Below are 23,806 nucleotides of genomic sequence, written 5' to 3'. Positions count from 1 at the left end.
GCACAGCGCGATATGAGAAAGCCACGCGTGCAGACAGCATTCATATTTCATACCTCTGGCCTCTTAACATTTGCTTTGTCGTAGGTCTCAGACGCAGCGCACACATTACATTTGTAATACGTGGCAAGATTCATAAGCCAAATATAAAAAGCATTTTCTCTCCTCGGCTAACAGCAGGACTACTGCCTCATATATCTTGTGAAGTATTATGAATTCAATCATATTTTCTGAAAAATGAAATCGAGAGTAATAACAATGTAAGCTGCGCTCTCACTTTCAATCACACACACTCAAATAGGCTCATTGAGCTGGAGGAACACGCTGCTGACTGACTCCACCTGCATCATGATCACACACACACACACACAGTCTCTCACCCTCACAGTGGAAGAAGCATCACACATAATATATGCTTAACATCTTCATCATTCTCCTCCAGCTATGACGTTAACTGGAGGAGGCGTCTGCACAGAAGAGATCTCAACAAGGTCTCACACTGAGACATATATTTTAGGTTACCATTGCTTGCCAGTATATTCAGCATTAATTATGAATTACATATAAAAATACACTAGCAGGTCAGAAAAGCACTCTGAAGTTGAGCTAATTTAATATAAACTTAAACTATACAGCATTTTCATTTAATTGCAGTTAAAATACATGCGAATTAACATGTTCTTTTTTTAAATTATGCTAAACTGTACTTCTTAAATGTGGATTAGAGAGCTTTATGCTAACATTGTCCCAGCTGAAGAAATCATATTGTTGCTTGACTGTGAGGATCAGATCAGAACTGATTCCTACTGGCTCCTGTTAGTCCGGACCGTCAGAGACTGCTGTAAACTCCACAGAGAGAGGGAGGGTCAGCACACAGATGGACAGACACAGAGGAGACAGAGAACGAAACCGGATCCATCATCAAAGATTGAGAGGTGAAGAGACAGACACACGCAGGGAAGGGAAAGCAACAGAGCAGCGGAGCAGCAAAAGATGAAAAGAGGGACTTTCGGAGAGTTCTGAATCACGGGAGTTCCACGAACCACCTATGAAAACATTCATGGAGCGCGCGTGTGTGTGTGTGTGTTTGTTTGTGTGTCAGGAGATTTCACGTTTCCCCATATGATTCTAATGCAGGTCAAAGGTCAGAACCTTTCACTTCATTCTGTGATTCTGCTTATGGGTCCACACTGCATTCACACTGTAGAGTTTATTCAGCTTTACTGACTGAAGTGTGCTTCAATAACCCTAAAAATTGAGCATTCTGAAAAGAATAATTAATCAAAACATAAACACTCTGTCATTTCTCAACATAAGACATTCAGAAGAACCCTCACACTCTTATTTTCCATACATTGACAATTAATTAGGACAGATGCTCTGAAGCTCTGTAAAAGTCAAATACAAGTGGGCCATATGCTCCACAGATGCAGTACATTCCAAGTCTTTTAACGACACATGAAGAACTGAAGAAAGGAAGTCATACAGGTTTGGGTATTCATTGAGAGGGAGACAGAATGGTACTTTTTAAACTATTCTATTAAAAATGTCCAGTAAGAACCATAGAAGAAACTTTTTATTATCTTGCTCTGTAGGAAAATCATTTATGTTCTTGTGCGTCAAAGAATCTAGGAACAGAACACTGACCTGAACAACATACAACGACACATTAAATTAAAATGGTTCTTGATAAGAGAGTCTTCGCAGAGATTTCACTGTGCAAAAAGTTTATCTGTAGGTATCAAATTCATAGCTTTTGAACCTCTAAAGGTCATTTTTGCAGAGGGACTGCAGGGAACAGTGGAGAGTAAAATATGGAGCACCACACCACAACGCCTGCAAAAGAAGAATGGCTGAAACTAAATGAATCTCCCCTGCTTCTCTTTCTGTCATTATACTCTCAAACATAAATAAGCCTATAGGCCATTCTTGTTGCGTGCAAGCAAATCAACGCCAAGCAATCGGTAAAACACTGAAAACAATCCATCAGAGCGTACTTTTTGCATCTGTTCATCAGCAGTGACCAGGATAAAGTCAGACCTGATCAGACTGGGCTATTCGTTGGCAGCGTTGTGGAATTACCTATTGATTTTCTTCCTCAAGCATTCTGAAATGTGTTTTATTTTTTCTTTCTTTTTTTTCAGACAAAGCCTGAACATACATAACAGCCACAAATATGCTTTTCTCTTTATAGCTCGATCTACATTTCCATTCAAAAGTCTGGGCTTTAAAGAAATTAATTATTGCATTCAACAAGGATGCACTAAATTTATCAAAAATGACAGTAAAGACATTTATGAAGTAGAAAAAAATTTCAATTTCAAATAAATTCTGTTCTTTTGAACTTTCTATTCATCAATGAATTCTGAAAAATAAAATGCATCATGGTCTCCATAAAAATAGACATGCTTCTTTAAACGATTTGCAAATGTGTCAAAACACATGATCTGTCATGGCTTTCATCTGCAGACCATATGAACTGAACAATCACTTGACAGTAAATAAATCTGAATTTGTGACTGTGCAACCCTCATGTGTCTGTGAGCCACAAACCAGCATCACATCCAGAGCTCAGTGTCACAGTTACCCAGAACTGACTTTGATAGGAGGAAAAGCCTCATGATGGATCACACATGTAAGCATATTCTGACTGGTGCTTTCAAACACTTTCTCTGGGGATTTGTGAGGATGTTGGATGTCTGTGAGACTACAAAGCTCTCTGACAGCACATCAAACTGCTCATGTTTTGCAGAAACCCTCTGAAAAGACCAGCTTAGGCCAGCCTGAATTTCCATGCAGGTCCACAGCTGTTCAGTGCAGCAATGCAGATTACCAGCAAAGTCTTATACTGTAGTTGAAGCTTGTAGTTATGAAAACAAGTGTCCTCAGCACATGCAGGTTTTTGTTATTGTTAATATGGTCAAATGAACCCCTGTAAAATTACACTATTCTGGAGGAAGTTCACATATATCCACAGAGTCCTGATCTGTGGCCAGCTGTGCAGGTCTTTTCAACATGGATGGAGAAACACCTCCATTTGTTGACATTCTTCTTCTTTTTTTCTCAGAAATGAAACAATATTTATCTTAACAAAGCTTTTAAAGCAGAGTGATATTAAAAGGCCACTCCACGCTGCCTGCGTTGATGCTCACAAATTGGTTTTATTCAAGGGTTCTCAGTGAAGAAAGCTTGTTAGAAAGCTGAAAGTAGACCACTGCTCGTGTCAGAAGAGAGGGTAAGTGGCTAGACAGCATACGACCGTTATTGTCACTGAAGGATATTGCAACTTCTGCTAAACTGATTGCTTGTGAAAACTATTTAAAAAAAGGCTGAAGTGTAAATAAGTTTCTAATGTAAATAATTGAAATAGATAACAGCACGAATTCAGGTAGTAGGCCTATCACTCAGTTTAGCTGTCTTGTAATCACATATTATAATGATAAAAGTAGATTACAAAAGTAATATTAAAAGTACAACGAATAACATGACATCTGTGGCTTCAGTGTAACAGGGCTGAAGATCAGAGCAAAAGACTAACAGCTAGGAGATTTCATTGCACCACATTATTCTCTGTTAATAATCTTATGTCCTGCTGAGTCAAAAAAAAGTCACTGTGATTGTTTTTCTATAACAGAGTTGAACTATTGAGCCAATATAGGAATAAATGTAATTAAATACTGATAAAGATAGCAAGGAAAAATATCTCTGTTAGAGTCATGTCCTCAAAAAATAAGTCATAATTCAAAAATTGTTTTAATAGGACAATGTCACGTAACAGGGTTGAGCAGAGAGTGCAGAGACAAAGACATATAATACTGTAGCTATAATGGTAACATGCAGATGGTTGATTTAAATGAAAATCAGATTTCAAATGAAAATGCGCTAAATATGTTCCACTAAACACTGAACAGTCAGTTTGATGCAGTAATGTGAGTTCAGTTACTATCTTGTTAATTATATCACTAGTAAGTCACGGAAACTCAAAACATGTATGGCATCGTTTGAATTCTGGCAGTGGACCGTACAATAAAGCTATTTATTTCACTAGTTAACAAAAATGGCATACAGTCTATATTTCAGGCGAGTAAATCGCCGCATGAATCACGCGCTCATTTTCCTCTGCGCGCGCGCTCCCTCACACACACACACACACACACACGCGCGCGCGCGAGATCTGTAGGTCCACTCACCTCTCTGCTGAGCTCCACCACACCGCCACAGCAGCCCGATGAGCACGAGAAAACACGGTCTGTTCATGTCCCGATCTGCCTCTTCTGCAGTCCAGGAGCAGTCAATCTCCACGAGCGACTTTAGGAAGTTTGGGACGCTCGTCTGGCACAGCCCTCCAACCCCGGGCGCTTTGAGGAGGGGGCGTCCCGAGATCACATTCCTCTGCTGGAAAACTTGAAAGCATCTTCGCCCTGCACAAATACTGTAAAATACTGAAACTTTCTGTAATTAAATTTCCATAAAAACATTAGAAGTTGCTCAAATAATTGTAATAACAAAATATTGGATATGTTAGACAAACTACATCTGACCCCACTTTTGGATAAATCTGGTATAGATTTTTTATTATTATTTATTAATTTTAATTTATTTATCATATTTTGCCATTTTATTGTTCTGTGTTACAAAAATAGTTGTTCTTATTAAATAATAATAATAATAATAATAGCTAATAATACATTTCCTGTTTTAGAATATCTTCTTTTGGAATTCATAGAGGTTTAGAATGACATAAGGGTGAGGAAAAGATTAAACATCACCGCACAAACTGGAACTAACAGACACACAGTTTAAATCATATTTATTTATTTATCTTTGCTTAAAAAAAACCTTTTCCATCTGAGGTTGTTTGCTGAGACTCTGTTAATCTTGTTAGGACAATGTCTGGAGGAATAAGATGCTGTAACGTGTGTCCTATGTGTATTTGGTCTAATGTTCTCAGTATGAGTGAGTGAGTCTAAAACGCTGGATAAAATGTCCTGTCTTTTCCTCGGGGCGAGTGAGGTATGGACGAGAGCTGAGCTCTGGAGTTTCTGGACTTCCTCTGCACCCTCTAGTGTTGGACTCACACATCATCTGTATTCACCGAAAGCAGACTGCCTTCATTCTGACAAAATGGAAAGCAAAATATTTCCTAAACAAACATCCATAGACAGGGGCGCTGCACAAGATCCCGGGCCCTATGCAAACCCTTCAAAATATAAATTCCAGACTTTTCAAGGGCCCTCTTTTCCTTTGGGGCCCTGGTAATCAGTACTGGTTTTACCCCCAGTCCGACGCCCCTGTCCATAGACAGACACACATTTTCAAGTGATTATAATGTTACAGTTCATCGACCTGTCAGTCCTTCATAATTTTGTGTTGCTGTAGCCCAATTTAAAATGCATGCGCAGCCAGTTTTTCCTCTCAGGTGTGATGGCCCGGATCTCCGTTATTCGTTTGCAGTGCTCAGACTGACACCGGACAGTATGACTTTTCTGATGGATGTCAGTGAGTTTAGCTGGGTTGAGAAACTTCATGTGAGGTAAAGGTGTGAAAGCCAAGGAGTTCTGTGCACTCCTTCCACGTTCAGTGTCTGAGCAATGTCACATTTTCAGCTTTCTTGGGTGAAGACCTGTGCGGAGGGTCTCTGGATGAAACGCTTCCATGCGGGCGCTGAGGAGAACCGAGGTCTGGTGGTGAGGGATGAGCTGGCTCACACGTACGGAGACGTTTGCAGGTGTGAGTCTCAGGCTTCCAGTCCTGAAAGTCTGGCTGCATTTCACACAGACGTTTCCTGTGAGGATGGCACTCACAGCACACGGCCGAAAATCACAACTTGGGAGGCGGGTTGGAACGTCACCAGTGCCATACAGGTGAGCACACACACACACCTTCATCACACATGTGAATTTTCATTCGGATCTAAAAATGTAGGTGAAAAAAAGGTCTAGGAAAGAGTGCAAAGCTAATGTGCAGCTGGCCACAGGTACTGTACACCCAACACAACACACGGGCGATTCACTAAAACTGAAATACACTCGCTCGTAGTGTCACTTATTTGCACATGCTGTCGCTGATTCAGAAAATTAATTATGTAAATCAGATAACGGTACAAACACTGACAAAAAAAAAAAAAGTTAGGATGATCTGTTGTGTTGTGAAGAATGCAGCAGATCAGCTTACTGCATGGCCAGCATCCAATCAGCTTCCAAAATTCAGAAAATCTGCTCAATTGTGCTCCACATCTAAATCTATATAACATTTTTCATAAAAAATCGAAACATCTTTAAAACAAGTATTTATCTAAGATAACAATATTATATATATTCAGAGAATGTAACATGATTTACATTTTTATACCAAATATGCAAATATTTTTTTCTTGTTTTACGCATGAACTTCATAACATTTTGTTATATTTACTTTTTTAATAGTCCACTTTAGACATTCTGCTATCTAAGTAACTGCATCTGCGTTTATTTTGTTAGTTCAACAACAGACTAGAAGTCAATTTGCAAGTTCAATTCAACTTATTCTACTGATACTAACCCTAACCTAACAGACTACTGATACTCTAATAAGAGTTTGATGACGTGTAGTTGCAGTTACTTTGAATGTATAAGTTGGCAATCGAAATTAGATTTGCATATGGTGGTTAGCCATGTATGTTTTTGTGCTGAAATGCTGCACTCAGTAGTGTGAAGAGTTCACCCTGGATCTGCCTGTTATGCTCCTAAATTTAAAATGTTTAGTAAAAGATCATCAGCCAATTTCCTAACCTCAGATTCTGCACGCTTAGAATGATTGCAGAGTGTTTGTGCGTGTTTGAATATGCCTTATTTAGCTGCATAAATTACCTCATCTGGTCGTTCCCATTTGAGGCTGAGGGTAATATGTAGAACTGTTAATGATCACACAGCTCGTTATCGCTGCTTGAGCTTGTTTAATTCATCCTTCTATTTTACTTTATAGCATAATGTGCCTCTCTTTTCCTCTTCACGCACCTGTCTTACTCTCTGTGAATCTGTCTTTCCTCTGTAGTGAGTTGTCTTGCTGTATGCTGTCTACATTCCAGTGTCGAAGTCAGATGCAGTAAAAACATCATCACACAAAGACTCAGACTTAAGGGATTCACTTCAGAAAAATCATAAGGATCCAATTATAATAAACTGTAATGCTCAATCAGGATGTGCTATCAGTGCTATACTGAGGTTAAGGTTAGTGTTAAGAGTCAGTATTTTGAGAGGGAAAAGAAATCTCGTTGAGATGAATGGGATTGCTAGCGGATGGCTAGCCCTGTCAGAAGAGCATCTATGAAGCCTAAACATGTGGCTCACTAGGCTCTGCACCCACTTTCTCTCTCTTTCGTGTCTCTGGCAGTGAATTGATCAGCTGTTGTCTGTTCACGAGAGATACAGTCATTAGGACCCTGAGAGGAAATGAATGCACTGTTGTATCTTTATTCATTGTGTCTAACACAAAGCAATTTACCAACAATTACAGACAAGATAAAATATCTGTCACTTAGCGTCTCTTTAGAGATGACTTCATTAGCGGAGGGTGTGTGAGAGGGTGTGATTTCATTGCTCCCATCTGCTGTTCGGCTGGGAGTGTCTTTCACACAGATGTGTGTGTGTGTGTGTGTATGTGTGTGTGTGTGTGTGTGTGTGTAACATCTCTCCTAGTCGTCTTTATATGGGTCCTCTGTTATGAATCGTTCAAGTATCAACCTCATGTTTTAGAGATTTTTTTTTTAAGAAAATGGAGTCAAATTTATCAATTATTATATTCATTTTAAGCAATTATTATCAATCATTATATTAATTAAATAACAAGTATATATTACTGTCTTATTAATTGTTTAGATTTTTATAATGCAGTATCTTCTTGTCGATCCACCAGTTCACATTTACAACTCTGTGTGTTTGTGGTGTAAAAACAGGAGTTGTTTTTCACATTGGTCTGAACAAAAACAGCAGATGGGCTGATTGAATCCACATTCATTCTCTGTCAGCAGGAGGCGTTTTGGAACAGCAGAAATAATGTGGTTTATTCTGGTAACAGCAATAAACAAATCAGAACTCTGAAATGTGCAGCTCTCATATTTATTTATTGATATCGAAGCCTTTAGAAGTTTAATCATCAGATTAAGCTATATCACAATTCTTGTCTTTCCGTCCCCAAATTTAGGACCTCTTGAAATCGTAATTAAGACTTTCTTGTACTATTTAAGACTTGTTTTGGCATTAAAGGGAAAAGTTCACCTTCAGTTGCTAGTCCCCATTGATTTCCATAAAATAAAATATAATAATAGATAGGTTTTTTTCTTTTTTTTTTCTTGAAAGAAAAGAGTAGTACTGGCGTGGGTGACATAGTGGCTTAGTGGACAGAACTTTTACATTCCAGTCAGTTGGTTTGATTACATCAAGTAAGAGCAATAGTAATATTCATGTTTTTTTTGTGGGAGATGAGAAATAAGATCATTTTGAGATCTCCGACTTTGAGACATTGCTGGGATCTCTTTTAAATCGTGTAAATATGTGGGATTTTGGGGTCTGAGAGGCAGAAAAGCCTTCAATTAGTCTCAATTAGTGTCATTTGAGCAAAGTATTTGTCTGAGGCAACTTGTTTTTTTGTTTTCTCAGGGTATCTTTGTGCTGGGTCTGCCCTACGCCCTGCTGCAGAGTGGGTATGTGGGTCTGCTGTTGCTGGTGTTAGCCGCATTCATCTGTAGCTACACCGGAAAGATCCTGGTGTCCTGCCTGTACGAAGAGGATGAGAACGGACACTCGGTCCGCGTCAGACGCACCTATGAAGACATCGCTACCGCCTGTTGCAGACACATGTGCCCTTACATCGGGGGCAAGGTGGTAAATGCCGCGCAGGTGGTGGAACTGGTGATGACGTGCATCCTATACTTGGTTGTGAGTAGTAACCTGATGTGCCACAGCCTGTTTTTTCTTTCTCTGACCCCGGCGACCTGCTCTGCCATCACCTTTCTCATCCTGGTGCCCTGCATGCTGATCCGTGACCTGCGGGTGCTGTCGCGTCTGAGCCTCTTCTGCTCGCTGGCTCAGTTCCTCATCACCTTCATCGTGATTGGCTACTGCCTCCGTCAGTCATCACAGTGGGCCAGTAGGAGGCTGAGTGCAGTAGTGGTGGACTTCGATGGCTTCCAGGTTGCAGTGGGGGTGATCATCTTTAGCTACACATCACAGATTTATCTGCCTACTTTGGAGGAGAGCATGACAGACAGGCTAGACTTCAACAGCATGATAGACTGGACTCACATTCTGGCCTGTGTACTGAAGACAGCGTTCTCTGTTGTGGCCTTTCTCACATGGGGAGAGGAAACCAAAGAGGTGCAGTGATCCCACTCGACTGTAGTTGCAGGCTCCTCTTATTTACCAGCTGACAACTTCATACACCAGGAGAAAATGCATAAAACGTCTTTATTACTAATACCAATCGCAAGAAACAATTCACTTGTTAAGTTGTGACATATTGAAAACTGTTTCCGGGTCCAAGCCTCTACTTTCAAGTGAGAAGCTAAGCTAAACTTAAAAAAAAAAATTCCCAATATGTGTCTCGTGGCATCCCAGACACCAATATAAAAAAAAATAATTAAAATTAAATTATAAAAAATAAAACCTTTCTATGAAGCCTCTAATTATAATACATTATGAGGGTATTCTTAAGGCATTATAATGAATGCATAATGCACTAGAAAATACCTTATAATATGTTGTATCATCTCATGAATATCTCATGAATATGGTCAAATACCACTTATAAGTAAGTGATAATAATAATATATATATATATATATATTTTTATCTCAAACAGCCATTTTATCATATATCAGATCATATGAATGTGTAATATGACACATTTGCTTTGAACTATTTTTATTATCAAGTAATATCAGTTTGATTATTTTGAGTATTAGTTTGTCTGCAACTGTAAATATATGTTAACACTTTATTTTGATGGTCAACCAACAGATAAACTGAATTTAAGTGTCTCTGCAAGTACGTCATCTCATTCTACCGTACTAGATTCTACCATTCTTGAGCATTAAGGGGACTAAAGGGACCATCAAAATAAAATGTAACCATATAAAACATTGCACTTTTTTCAGTTGGAGTATTAAGCTCACATCAATTAATTAACATTAGCTCCACATGAAACACTCAAATAACACTCAACATCTAACCACTCACAAGCTGTAGTAAGATACTGTGCAGATCTTAAACAATGTCAAGATATGATACAGTCCATTATACTGTACATGAAGTAGATTTAATATGGTGTTCATAGTGCACAGCAAAAAATCCAGAGTGAAATTAACTCTGCTGGGAGTACATGTGAGACCACACTCAAGAGTGTGAAAGTGTTAAAATAGGAGTTTTTAATTAACACTGAAGCTGAGTTAAAGTTAATGAGATAATTAAGTGATTAATTGAGAGATGATTGACCATTATTGACGAGACCTGATGTTAACATGCAGAATCAAAAAAGATGAAAATCACTATTTTTATGTCACCATTATAGTGGTCAGTGTTTGCTTTGGTTGGGCTCTTGAGCCTTACATTTTTAAAGTCAGATTTGGTTTGGCTGTTACAACTGAAACAAGTAACAAACAGACAAGAAAAAATCTAAACATGGGCATTTGACCTGAATCACCAAACACTGATTATAAAAACCCTGTGATTGTGCAGTACCCGCTAATTAAAAGGATTTCTTGAAAGTTGTTCTGATAATAAAAAAAGCTTGTTTTAGGCACACACATACATCAAAAATTAGTGTAGGAATCTCAACAACGGTGACAAACAGCATATTCAGAAAGACAGAACACTCTAAACATTAGAAAACAAACTACTAAAAGTAACATAAAAAAAAAAATAGAACAGTAAGAATAAAGGAAATTATTTAAACAATTCAGCTAATAATTTATTCATGCCGCAATGCACCATGGGAGCCATGGATGAATTTTGATACGTGGCACCCTGAATGCACTGCAACATGCTTTTTGATTTTCACCATTGTTGAGATTCACAGGTTGATTCTTGATGTTTGCATGTCTAACTGAAAGACTCTTTTGAAAGATTTTTGAACAAACAACTTTTAAGAAATTCCTCAGGTTGTATTTAAAATGCTGGAAATACTTTGTTGAAGAATCATAGGGCTGCAATAATCAACAATGTAGTATAGTGTGAATCTGTCCCAGCTCTGGGGATGCTTTCAGTGCTGGGTTGGGTCAGGAAGGGCATCCAGTGTAAAACCTGTGCCAGATAATGTGTGGATAATTCTTTTGTAGTGACCATTAACAATAGCAACTGAAGGAGAGAGAGAGAGGTTTTCTTTGTATTAAAGGGATAGTTCACCCATATAGAAATAAAAATCCTGACATTATTCCCATGTTACCAAGAGGAACACAGGACCCTGGGAACATAAGCTCCCTTCTTTCTACTGTAGCACAAAAACAGAGACACTTAGCTAAATATCTAAGCTGATTTTTCCACAACATGGAAGTGAATGGTGGCCACTGTTATTTCTGTCTAGGTGAGCCATCCATTTTTACATTTATGTATTTGACAGATGCTTTTATTCCAAGCAACTTGCATTCAAGGAGCAGATTTGACATTTTACCAGTTCTTGCGTCCCTGGGAATTGAACCCATAACATTGGCATGAGTAGCACTCCACTGTTTGAGCTACAGGAAAGTATCCCATTTAAAGGGGTCATATGATGCTTCTAAAAATAACATTATTTGGTGTAATGCAATGTGTTTATGCGGTTTAATACTCAAAAAACATTATTTTCCATATAAGGTAGATTATTGATTCTCCTCTATGCCCCGCCTTCTGAAACGCATCAATTTTACAAAGCTCATCGTTCTGAAAATATGAGGTGTGCTCTGATTGGTCAGCTATCCAGTGCGTTGTGATTGGCAGAATCTTCAAGCGTGTGACAGAAATGTTACGCCCCTTAACATATGCTGTCTCCCAGGCCAGCAGCATGAGACTCAGTCCAGCTGCTCTGCTCGTGCACATCCCATCATCGGTTCTCTTTTAGAAGATTTCAGTGTACTGTTAGGAGTAACTGAATAAGTCATTTGTGGATTACTGTGTATTGGAGCCGCAAACTGTTTCAAATGATTCAGTTCGATTTGGTGAACTGGTTCAACCGGTTCACTAGAAGATCCGGTTAAATAGAAAGATGTTTGAAAGATTGTTGGCGATCAGGACATCAGATGAGACAAACTAATAAAACCTATTACAAATGGGCATTTGTTGCATCCAGTGGGGACATAATTACTGATTATAATTACTTATACTATGTTTTTACGAATTGCGTTGCATATCGTGCTGCGTAAACATAAAACTATGTCTGCATTTGTAATCTGAGAAACAACAAGCCTACTCTACACTGCTCAAAACTGGCATTTGAATCATCTTTTGGCAAATTATTTAAATATAAAATATGTACTTACAGGCTATTAATCAGAAGCGCCAGACTGTCCTTGCAAAGTTTGAACTGCCCATCTTTATAGAAACAGCCTTTGAGCACAGAAGCATTGCAGGCTACTGGTTCAGGAAACAGTCCTCTGTAAAATGTGCTGCACACATCTGAATATTTGGGGTGGACTGTACTGGAACAGTGTTGAAATTCAACTCAACTGATTTCTAGTCTTGTCCTCTTTTGTTAAGACCAAATAAAGTATTTTCGCTTTCACAAGGAAACACACAGTGGCTCCACGACATGGCGCCTGCAGCAACAGAGAGAATAAACGGTACGCCTTCTTTCTGAACATTTGGGCACTGTTATGCAAGTCTTCCGACATAGTGACGTGGAGATGTGGGGGCGTGTTAGAACGAGCCATTTTAGGGGAGTGTGGAAGAGACTTATCTTTTATAAAGATTTTATCTTTGGATTTGAGACTTTAGTCTTTGCAACTTCACAGATCTTCTTCATGCACCAAGAGCTTGTAACACTCCAAAGAGAAAGGAAAAATTTTAATCGCATCATATGACCCATTTAAAGAGACTTAAGTTTTTTTTTTTTTTTTTAGGTGATAACCGATAACTTGCCTACTGCTTTGCGGATGGTGGTGAACCTGTGTCTGCTGGCAAAGGCTCTCCTCTCATACCCTCTCCCATTCTATGCCGCGGCAGAGATCCTGCAGACAGGCGTCCTGAAACTCAGCCCATCTGCAGAAGGATCAGAGCGGGGGACGCTGCTCCTGCGTGGATCTCTCCTCCTCCTCACCCTCATCATGGCACTGTGTGTGCCTCATTTCTCCCTCCTCATGGGCCTCACGGGCAGCGTGACCGGGGCGGCCATGACTCTTCTGCTCCCGGCTCTCTTCCACCTGCAGCTGAAATGGACTCAGCTGGACGTGAGCCGCAGGGTTCTGGACCTGCTGATATTACTGCTGGGCTGTTTCTGCAGCATCTCCGGGGTTATATGTTCCATCAAAGGAATGATAACAGCCTTTGAGGACAAATAGATAACAAATTGTCCTCTCTGTCTGCGTTTCCATTTGCTCTGGTTGGTGGTTTTTGGTTGTTAATAAAGTTAAACGGAGCTGTGTCTGGAGGTTAATGAGCCTGCTTTGCTTCCTTCCACAAATCTGACTGTGAAATGTTATCTAGCGTTGAGTGTGGTTGTCATAATTCACCATGTTCATTGCTCAGGCACTTACCAGGCCAATCATGCATGAAAAGTACACAAGATCCTGTTCTACAGTGTGTTTATTATTCCCTCGTTGTCTCCAGAGCGCAGTAAACTACTTTTGACAGTCAGTTAACTGCATGTAAAAAACTAATCATAAACATACTGCTAGCAACTAATAGGCTATTAAATTATGAGATTCTGAAACAGCACTTTTTCGTAACTGCCTCAGTTTGTGTTTCTCTCTCTCTCTCTCTCTCTCATTGATGAGAATGTCATTATGAAATTAGATTTGCTGCTGCGGGGCAAACAACAAGGTCATTCAGTCATGACCAAGAGTATTCAAGTCTTTATCTGTGACCAGTTCTTCAGTTCTGAATGAAAAACTCTTTAAGTAATATCTACTGTAGATAGCTGTAGAGCTACTGGCAAATGTTTCCCAGCAGTCTATGCATGTGGCCTAAGTGACATAAGCACAAAAAGCAAGTTGATTTAGCAGAAAATGTATAAAAGCTTGTTACACGGAAAGCCAAACTCTGCATGATATCTCATTACATGTCTGGTCCTTTTCCTCAGTATGACAGACTCTGATTTGATATGATTATCAGATACTTCTTTACACTTACCAGAGTAATGAATTAAGCTTAGAAAAACATTTTTTTAATGTTGAAAAAAAGGTGTGATTAAACTTTACCTAAATGTAACAATAGCATTCTTTAAATGTTCTACTTATTGTATATTTACACAAAATATTATTTTATTTGAATGTTTAGTCATTTAAAAAATGTCCAGTTATCTTGTCATGATTAGAACGTTATTTAAAGTTACGAAATGATTCTTAAATGTTCTACTCACTGTATTTTCACCCAGAATAAAACTCTATTGGAATGTTTATTTGTAATATTTGAAGAATGTAAAAAGTTTTCTTGTCAGGATTAGAACTTTACAGACACGTTTCTCTGAACGTTCAAGTACAAATAACATCATCGGTTTCTCCAAAAATGTTCTAATAATGTTTTCTCAATGTAATGAGAAAGGAGTATATCAAATATTAATAAAATTATAAGAGCATTCCATAAGCATTATATTAAAAATGTTTTGTCCTAACATATAAATTGGTAAACATTGTGAGATTGTTCTGTTTCTTCACATCCTTATCTGCAGTCAGACACAACCCACACATCTGATCCATCACGTCAAACTCTGAAACTGTTGTCATAAAAATAATTTGCTCAAGGAAACATCTATCACCATTGTTCAGAGTAAGAGAAGATCACACAGAGAAAGGAAAGCCACATAGCGCAAATACTCTCCAATCTCATTCACACATACGCATCGTGACTGATAAACAACCACTCAAGAACCAGTGACGTTTGGCCTCGTATCAAATGTCAAACCTGCCATGAAGAGGATATGTGAATGTGATTTGAGCCCAACCCCAGAGACTAAATATGAATGGCATTGCTTTTTATTGGGACTGATAGACTTAAAGGTGAAGTGTGCTATTTCTATATCAACCATTAGGACTTTTAAAAAAACACTGTTCAAGTTTTCAAGTTGTTTTCTGAACACACTAGCAGTCTTCCTTTGTTCAGTACAAACAGACAGTCCCACCCGGTCACACTTTATTTTAACTTCCAATTCTCGCTATTAACAAGCCATTAACCATAACATTTGCCTCAAGGAAAATGACAGGCTGTCACTACAAAAATGAAATTGGACATTTTAGAGAGATATGTGATGAAATCTACAAGTATAAATATTATGCCCACATTGGAGACTTCTGTGAAGTGTCAGCGGCACTAGTCCTAAAGCACCTCCGCTTGGCAGAAGAGAGATCTTCCAATGATTGCTATGGATGGACACAGAGACTTAGAATGAAGATTGGAAACCATGCACACTTGACAGTCCTTGGATGATGTCAACTGCAGTCAAATCCCTGAAAAACAAAGCTACAGATGATAGGTTTTCTGTGAAAAATGAGAAACCAATCATACCGTGTGCCATCCTTTCCAAAAGGAGAGACAGCAGGTGAAAAGAGACAAAAAAAAAAAACACAGGCAGAGGTGTAGCAGTCCATGAGAGACCGTGAACACGATTAAAAAACAAATATAAATTAAAGATAAGGAGTTGTTTTCCTTTAACTTCTGAAATGTACAATACAATCTGAAATACAATCTGAAATGTCTGAGTGACAATTATTGACATTTTACAATTAAATTACACATATTGAATGTGAAGACATTGCTTAATAGAAACTGACTCTGCTAGATTTGAATTAATTCATATAAATATTTTTTTTTATTCATGTGAAATCCAAATAGATCTAGTCATAATATGTGTAGTCATAGTCCTTGAGAACAGCTCCTGACAGCTTCATTTATAAACACTGGTAATAATTGCATGCAGTCATGCAAAGGTGCCTCAGAATGAAGCTCAAGTGCTCTTACAAGAATATAACAATTATGTCATTATTTATTTCTGAATATCAGCTCTATGGCTTGTTTAGTAGACTCCAGCATCCTTGCCTTTATAGAGGACAAGCACTTTGGAGAGTAGATGGATGGATGAATAGATTGTCTTGTGTTAATAGCAAAGCAAACAGCCCCATATGCAAATGTAATATATGCAATTACCATATATGAATTATATTGTTAAATGAAATAAAATCATACATGAAACCTATTAGAAACAATTGGAACAATTTCAAATATTGACATATAGTTTTCTCGCCCATACAGATGTATGTTTATGTAGGCCTACATTTTTGAACATGAATATACAGTATATTACCTACAAATGCAAATCCATCCTAAAATTCATCAATACATGATGGTGTTATGTAAGTAAATATAAAAGATAGTCATGCATTATTTATTTCACCAACCTAAGGAGGCAAAATAGTGTAGTAATGGGTACTCGCGTCAACAATGACATTATAATATTTGGATCACACGTCACTTAAGCTATGAGTACATCACAAAAGAAAGACTACTAAATTAATACCATAAATGAAATAAGAATAAAGTGCATAAGATGCATACAATGCGAATCGGTTTCACAAAAACTTGAACATGAAGTGCTGAAGGATGCTGACCTCCTGAAGCACCAAAGGGTCCTAAAATCTTGAACACGCAGATGTGGCCCTGGAGTAGGTGCAGAAGATCCTTAGCTTGGTACGGGGAATAGGGGAATACGTATGCAGAGGTACTGTACCTTGGAAAGAAGGTTTGCTTGCTGGAGCTTAATCTTGTTGCAGATGTCTGTGTGTTTTCTGCCTCTGGGCTAGAGACTTACAACTTGATCGTTCCTCTTTGTCTCTTTAGGCTAGAGACTCAGGACATGCTGCATCTGTTGTTTTCTTGCTGGACGAAGACTCTAAATGAAGTCTGAACATAGATTATCTCTTTCCTCGCAGGCTGGAGGCTTAGAACATGGTTGTATCTGTTGCTGCCTCGAAGCTGGAGACTCAGGACTAGGTATCAGTTATTGTCTCTTCCCTCACTGTAAAACCCGACAAGTTAACTTAACTCAAATCGTTTGAGTAAACCGATTGCCTTGACTGTAAAACCCGACAAGTAAACTTAACTCAAACCGTTTGAGGAAACCGATTGCCTTAAACCATTTAAGTTGAAAAAAAACTAACAGTTATGAGTACTCTGAACTTAATTCAGTTGAGTTCACTGAAAGAAGATGTACATTGCAATTAAGTAATTAAGCGATTAATTGACTGATAATTGAGCTTTAGTGATGAACACCTGCTGTTAACAAACAGAATCACTGAAGAAAAGAGAAACACAAGAACTACTACAACTGACTTCAGACACAGCCTTAGATGAAATCAACTGAAATAAAATACATGAAATCACTCAAGATCTGATTAAACAACCCCACAAACAGCATCACCAGCTCCACTTATTAATAACCAGACTGACTTTATTTCTGTCAGACGTCTACAGAAGATCTTATTGAGAATGAACTAAGGTTTAGATGTTGATTTATTGTTTCATTTGAAGTAACCATGTTAGAGATCAGTGTTTGCTTTAGTTGGGCTCTTGACCCTTGACTTCTGTCTTAGTCTTTTCTCTGGCTGTTATAACCGTGTGTTTCTAAAACACATTTGTTGTAATTCAAAAGCCCAGAAGATATATCATCAGGTGTTAACCTGTATCTAGGTGTAGATTGTTATACTTTATATTGGTGATGATAATCATCAATTATTGAACTGTACGGAGTCTAATCTCTGATGAAATAGGTGTTGTGTAATTTGATTGATTATAGTAAAAGTGATGCTAAGAGCCAGTGGTTCTGTGATAATCAGTTAATATGAATGACTTTTCGAACAGTGTGGTCTTCTACGGTGTCAAACAGTCACACAAAGACATCAATAATCAGAATATGAACCTCATCAATGGTGACCATAAAAAAAAAATGCTGCAGAGCTTGCTGGGAGCCATGGATGAGTTTTGTCCTACAATAGTACCCAGCATGCATTGCAGCATGTTTTTTTCGTCACCATTGTAGAGGTTCATATTCTGATTATTAATGTCTGTGTTTGACCAACTACTGGCACACTGTAAAACCCGACAAGTTAACTTAACTCAAATCGCTTGAGTAAACCGATTGCCTTGACTGTAAAACCCGACAAGTAAACTTAACTCAAACAGTTTGAGTAAACAGATAGCCTTAAGTTATGTTAACTCAAACCGTTTGAGGCAACCGATTGCCTTAAACCATTTAAGTTGAAAAAACTGACAGTTATGATTACTCTGAACTTAATTCAGTTGAATTATAAGTTAACTTTTTTAATTATAAGTCGGGTTTTACAGTGCAGGTTGTGATTGGCTGTTTTCATCAGAGTTGGAGGACAAGGTGTGGACTACCCTTCTTTCCTCTTGTATAAATTATTCGCCCAGTCCAAACTAGACATGTGCAGGCATTCGATAATGCCAATGTTAGGAATACATTAACCCCAAACATGATGGAAAAAGATTGAACTTTCATGCATGCATTCATTTGTCCATTAACAGCTTAGTTTGTCTAAGATTTTGCACTACACATTGCTGTCACTGAGATTACTTATTTCTCTGACTTAACAAGTTTGTTTGCCCAAATAATCTTAAGTAATTTGTGGGTAAACTTATTTGGCTTGCTGTCCACTGATGAGGGGCTCGATGAAGCAGCTTCAACTCGAGCTCTGATATACCCTGATATACACTGCTGTTACGTCCAGAAGTCCTAAAGAAATGTTATGGCAGTCACAGGCCAACACCTGAGAAATAAGTCTGTTGTGAAGGGCAGAAAATGCATTTTGACCAGTAGGAAGTCCTTTCCTTCCCGGGCTTTGTACCAAAAGTCTTCTTCTTGCACTCTAAAGCCCCGTTCACACCGTTAGCAAAATTTTCGCTGCTTGTCGCTTGTGATTGGCAATTAAGGTCACTAGTGGGCATTCCCACTACAGGTTGCCTAGTTACCCCCCATAACACTTCACTACCTCAGATGAATCATGTGCTGTCCACTGATTTCACTCCCATTGGTTGTTTGCTGCTTATTTGAATAAAGTTGAAGAATTCTGAACTTTTGCCACTTAAATCGCATCGCTTAACATGCCCGCATTCCTTCACCAATGCTCACTGTCGCTTGTGTCACCAAAAGTCACCAACTGTCCATTGAAAAAGAATAGGATTATGTCGTTCTGTTGCTGTGTGTCACTGGCGGTGTGAATTTGGTTTAAGAGGTGTCTGGCTGTTGTCCTGGCATCTTTATCTGATGGTGTTAGACAGTTTGCTTAGTTAGTCCACCAAGACCCAATCACAATAAAGCAAACCTTTGTCCATTATAATGGTCAGATGGGCTCTGCCATAAACTGGGCCCTGGACTGTGCTGTTCACGACAGTATGTATGGGAACATTAAAAGTAAGATATATGGCAACATCACTCTTGATTTAGGATAACATGCCATATATTACATTTCCATATGAGGCATCTCGATTCAGTGACAAATTCAATGAGCCATGCCTGTAAAAGCACAATTATAGCTAAATCTAGTGAGTTTTATGATTTATATATATGTGTGTCGTAATAAGTGTAGATGAGGTCAGCGCATGTCGACTCTAAGGTTCTGACTGCTGCTATGTGTTCTTTCTAATTAGAATAACATTATCACCGCAGATCCGGGCTAAAGCTGCTGGGACTGGAGCGGGTCTGTGTGAGTAGATCTCATTAAGCCGGCATAGACTCAAATGTGCAAACAGATGTGCGGATTTGTGCACTTGGCACGGGCAGGCGAGCCTCTCAATGCAGCCAAATCCGCAGGCATGAGATTCAATACGCTTTAGTTTTTCATGGCAAAACGCCCATGAGTCACATACATTCACTCTAATTTCTGTCTTCCCTTCTCTGCCATTTTTTCTTTCTTTCTTCCATTCATTCTCAGGGGCTTTGTTTTTCAACTTCTCACCTCCATATAACTCCGGCAGCCCACGTGCAGTGCGAGTACACCGGCCAGCGAGTTGGCGTATTATCAGCGTGGCAATGTGACGTGCTCTGATTAGAGGAACTTTGCACTGCAGGATGACTGAGATTAGAGAACCGTGTGAAGCTGAAGGGAAATGTCAGCCACTGGTTTAAAGCGTTCATGCTTTAGCTGGAAAAATACAGCAGCTTTCATGGGGTCGCAGCATGAGCTCGAAGTGCACGGGGTCGCAGGCGCAGGAGCCCTGTGCGGTCTCATGTCTGCTGGCACGGGCAATAATGAGATCTAATGGCATTTCATCAAGCATTATCAATAGGGTAAATAATAAGGACATGGTCAGCGAATGTACCGCAAACTCTTTGAGTGACTTGGAGGACAATTACACAAGATCCGCAGCAGACAGGCCATAATTACAAATCCATTTACAGGGCACTGAGAATAATGAGGAAACTGCAGAGGTGAAGAGTTTTTCCCTTCTCTCCTATGCAGCCGGTTAATGTCTTTAAATGAGGACAAAGCACATATGTTCAGCTAATGCAGCAGAAGTTTTATGATGAAAGTCTTGATATCGGTCCCTATACGGGAGATTATTAAAGGTGGAGCTCTGAAAAACTTCAGGAAGAGTTGTCTCATGAAATGTGTGCTTGTAAAGAGCCAGGTGCTCCTCTGAGGGGCTGTGCCTTTACTTCAGAGCAGAGATTTGTAGGATGAGACAATTCAACAGGCCAAACTTTAAACTGAAGTTATTCTAGAAACTGGCTCAGATGAAGGCACTCATAACATTGAATGATTTATCAGAGCATTGATGAATGCCAACACAGCAGTTGTGTTGAAAAACAACATACTGTATATAAGCACAATTACAGCTGGAAAGATTTAAACTTAAAGGAGTCATATGATGATGCTAAAAAAAACATTATTTTGTGTATTTGGTGTAATGAAATGTGTTTATGCAGTTTAAGGTTAAAAAATCCCATTATTTTCCACCTACTGTACATTATTATTCCTCCTCTATACCCCACCTTCTGAAATGTGTCAGTTTTCACAAGGCTCATCGTTCTGGAAAGCGAGGTGTGCTCTGATTGGCAAGCTATCCAGCTTGTGAATGGCCGATTGCCTCAAGTGTGTGACTGAAATGTTACGCCTCTTAACATATTGTGAAGCCTTGTCCGGACAGAGCGATGAGACAAAAACATAAAACCCATTATAAACGTGATATAAACATGATTTCTAGTTGTGTTTTCTTTTGGAAGCCAAAAACAAAGTAGTTTTGCTTTCTCAATGAAACAGCGTCACACACCGGCCTTGAGTGAGCAGAGGAGGGCGGCAGGTGGATTCTATGAAGGAGCATACCTTGGTCTTGCAGCAGCCACATGTGATGACCCCGGGCTGGACAGCACTTCATCCACGGTGAAAGCCGTTTTGGCAACCCACAGTGCAAAGTTGATGTATTTCCTCAGTGACCAGCACGGATCAGCTCCAGGCATGATGAAGCGGATATTGTCCTCTTTTGAAAGGCCAAACAAAGTAGTTTTGCTTTCACAGTGAAACACACAGCATCTATACGACATGGCGGCATCTTCACAGATTCTACTGTTTCTGGGGTAAAAACAGTAAACATGTTGATTTATTTATTTTTCATAGTCAGAACTTTATTGTGGTTAAAACGAGAATTAATTTCCAAAATTAGACCCACCCTTTGACATTTAGCTTCTGTCTTCCATTAATTTATTTATTATTGTTTGTGTGTGACAGAACTAAATAATCAGGCTTCATTCCTGTAGATCTGTCACAATATTGTGAAATAAAGATGGAGGTGATGGATCTAAGTAACGGACATTTATTCATAAAATAATGCAGGACTATAGACAGACATAGGACAACCAAATATAATGCAACAACAATAGATAAGTGAACTGAATAAAACAGGGGGGTTAAATACACAGAGAAAGATTAGAGACAAAACAAGTTAATTAACTAGACACATTTGTGAGACATGAAGGCAAATCTAAAATCATGGCAACTGATGAACACAGACAAAGGAGACTACGGTAATCTAGAAACAGTGCAAGCTAACAGAATAACTCAATGAACAACAAAAACAAACAAACTTAAAGTTTTGACGAAACAAAACATAAGATCACTGCAATTTAGTGCAATTTAATTTTTGTTTTAAAAAGTTGTATTCACAATCTACTTAAGGAGGCATATTAGAATAATCAAGACTGATCATGATCTGTTTAGTGTGATTTAAAGATTTTCATCCCAGCAGCAGCTAGTCTCATGTCATTTCCACTATCTTGTTCTCAGTACTTCTCGTAATTTCCTTGGTTCTGGAATGTACTGCGATGCCTTGTGATGTCCAATGAGCAAAACTATCAGAGATCCAACAGAGCACGGTAGGCATCAGTCACTGCACGCGTACTCCCAGTACGACCCAATTCAAAAAGCAATTATCTCAGTGTGTACTCCTGGGCCAATGAATAGACTGTTTCTAAAGTGCCATATTAACCTAGTTGAGAAGCATCGATTGGGGTCCCTGTCCAAACGAAAGGGCACAAGAAAGTGTTGGAAACTGAGACGGTGAGAGAGATCCTATAGTCGTAATGAGGTCTTGAACAGTAGGGGACTCTATTCTTCAGTGCTGTTTGGGCTCTTGAACTCCAGCAAATGTCTCACTGTCCCTCATTCACTCCAGTATCTGTGCCTATCTTTCTGTCTTATTTTAAATTAATGCAGATATCATATTTCTAAAAACGCTGTGTGTTATGAGAATATTTAAGGTTTATGTTTAAATAAACAATGTTCAATGTTCAAATTTGGTTCTTTTTTAAGAAATTCATACAATAAAATAGCATTTAGTGGCTCTTTAATGTGTCATGACAGATCGTTGTTTTGCATTAGTTCAAGTGGTACAAGAACCGATCATCTCTTCCTCTTTATTAGATATAACACGAAATAAACATGAATGAATATCAGAAGGAATTTTGACTTGATTTCAACTGCAGAAAGACACACCATTTTTCGAGTTCAAATCCACCTACGTGAATCTACTCTACTCTCCTGTCTGGACTGTTTGTTGGACGAAATAGCAGATTTGGCATTATGGTCATCACCTGTCAATCAAACTCCCGGTGAAGTGTGAATTACACAGGTTGTTTAAAGTGGCTCAAAGTTGATATGAATGCATTTACACTGTAATTATAGCTGCACAAATAATGCTGTGAGTTTGATGTGTTAAAAAAATAATAGTGAATTATAAAATTATTAAACAATTATGTCTGCAAATATGAATCTAAAACCACCAGTTTGTGGAAGCAAGACACTGTCTTTATGAGCACTGTTAAAAATTTATTGTATTTTTACAGAAAACTCCTGGCAACTAATTGCCGTGAATTTACAGCAAGTAATATACAATAAATATACTGTTGATTTAATACAATAAAATTCTGTGTTTATACAACAGTGTTGCTGTGATAACAGTAGCATTAGTACAATAAAATGTTGTATTTTGTATTGTTGTCGTACAATCCTCAACAGTGGTGACAATCCCGAAAAACAAAATTGCAGCAATGCATGCTGGGAGCCATGAACATGTTTTGTATGCTGGCATGAAACATGTCACCATTGTTATGTTTCAAGCCAAATGTTGATGTCTGTGAGTGT

At 38.6% G+C, this 23,806-nt stretch overlaps 2 protein-coding genes across 6 annotated transcripts in view; one reads left to right on the top strand and one right to left on the bottom strand.

The window, feature by feature from the left end:
* lama2 (laminin, alpha 2) overlaps positions 1-4,345 on the bottom strand; it is a 258,283-nt gene extending 253,938 nt beyond the window's left edge. For all 5 annotated transcript variants that reach the window (XM_059499216.1, XM_059499217.1, XM_059499218.1 and 2 more), the window contains exon 1: positions 4,188-4,345. In XM_059499216.1, coding sequence (XP_059355199.1) covers positions 4,188-4,254 — 67 coding nt within the window. In that variant the 5' untranslated portion in view covers positions 4,255-4,345. The remainder of the gene's footprint in view (positions 1-4,187) is intronic.
* A 1,243-nt stretch (positions 4,346-5,588) lies between these two features.
* si:dkey-126h10.1 (vesicular inhibitory amino acid transporter) lies at positions 5,589-13,501 on the top strand. The gene is made up of 3 exons (XM_059498055.1): positions 5,589-5,861; positions 8,634-9,350; positions 13,064-13,501. The coding sequence occupies exons 1-3, from the start codon at positions 5,589-5,591 to the stop codon at positions 13,499-13,501; spliced, it is 1,428 nt and encodes a 475-aa protein (XP_059354038.1).
* Positions 13,502-23,806: the final 10,305 nt, after the last annotated feature.

This window comes from Carassius carassius, chromosome 18, assembly GCF_963082965.1.
Source record: "Carassius carassius chromosome 18, fCarCar2.1, whole genome shotgun sequence".
NCBI lineage: Eukaryota > Metazoa > Chordata > Actinopteri > Cypriniformes > Cyprinidae > Carassius > Carassius carassius.
The sequence above is the reverse complement of the archived record's forward strand: the minus strand, read 5'-3'. Positions and strand labels throughout refer to the sequence as shown.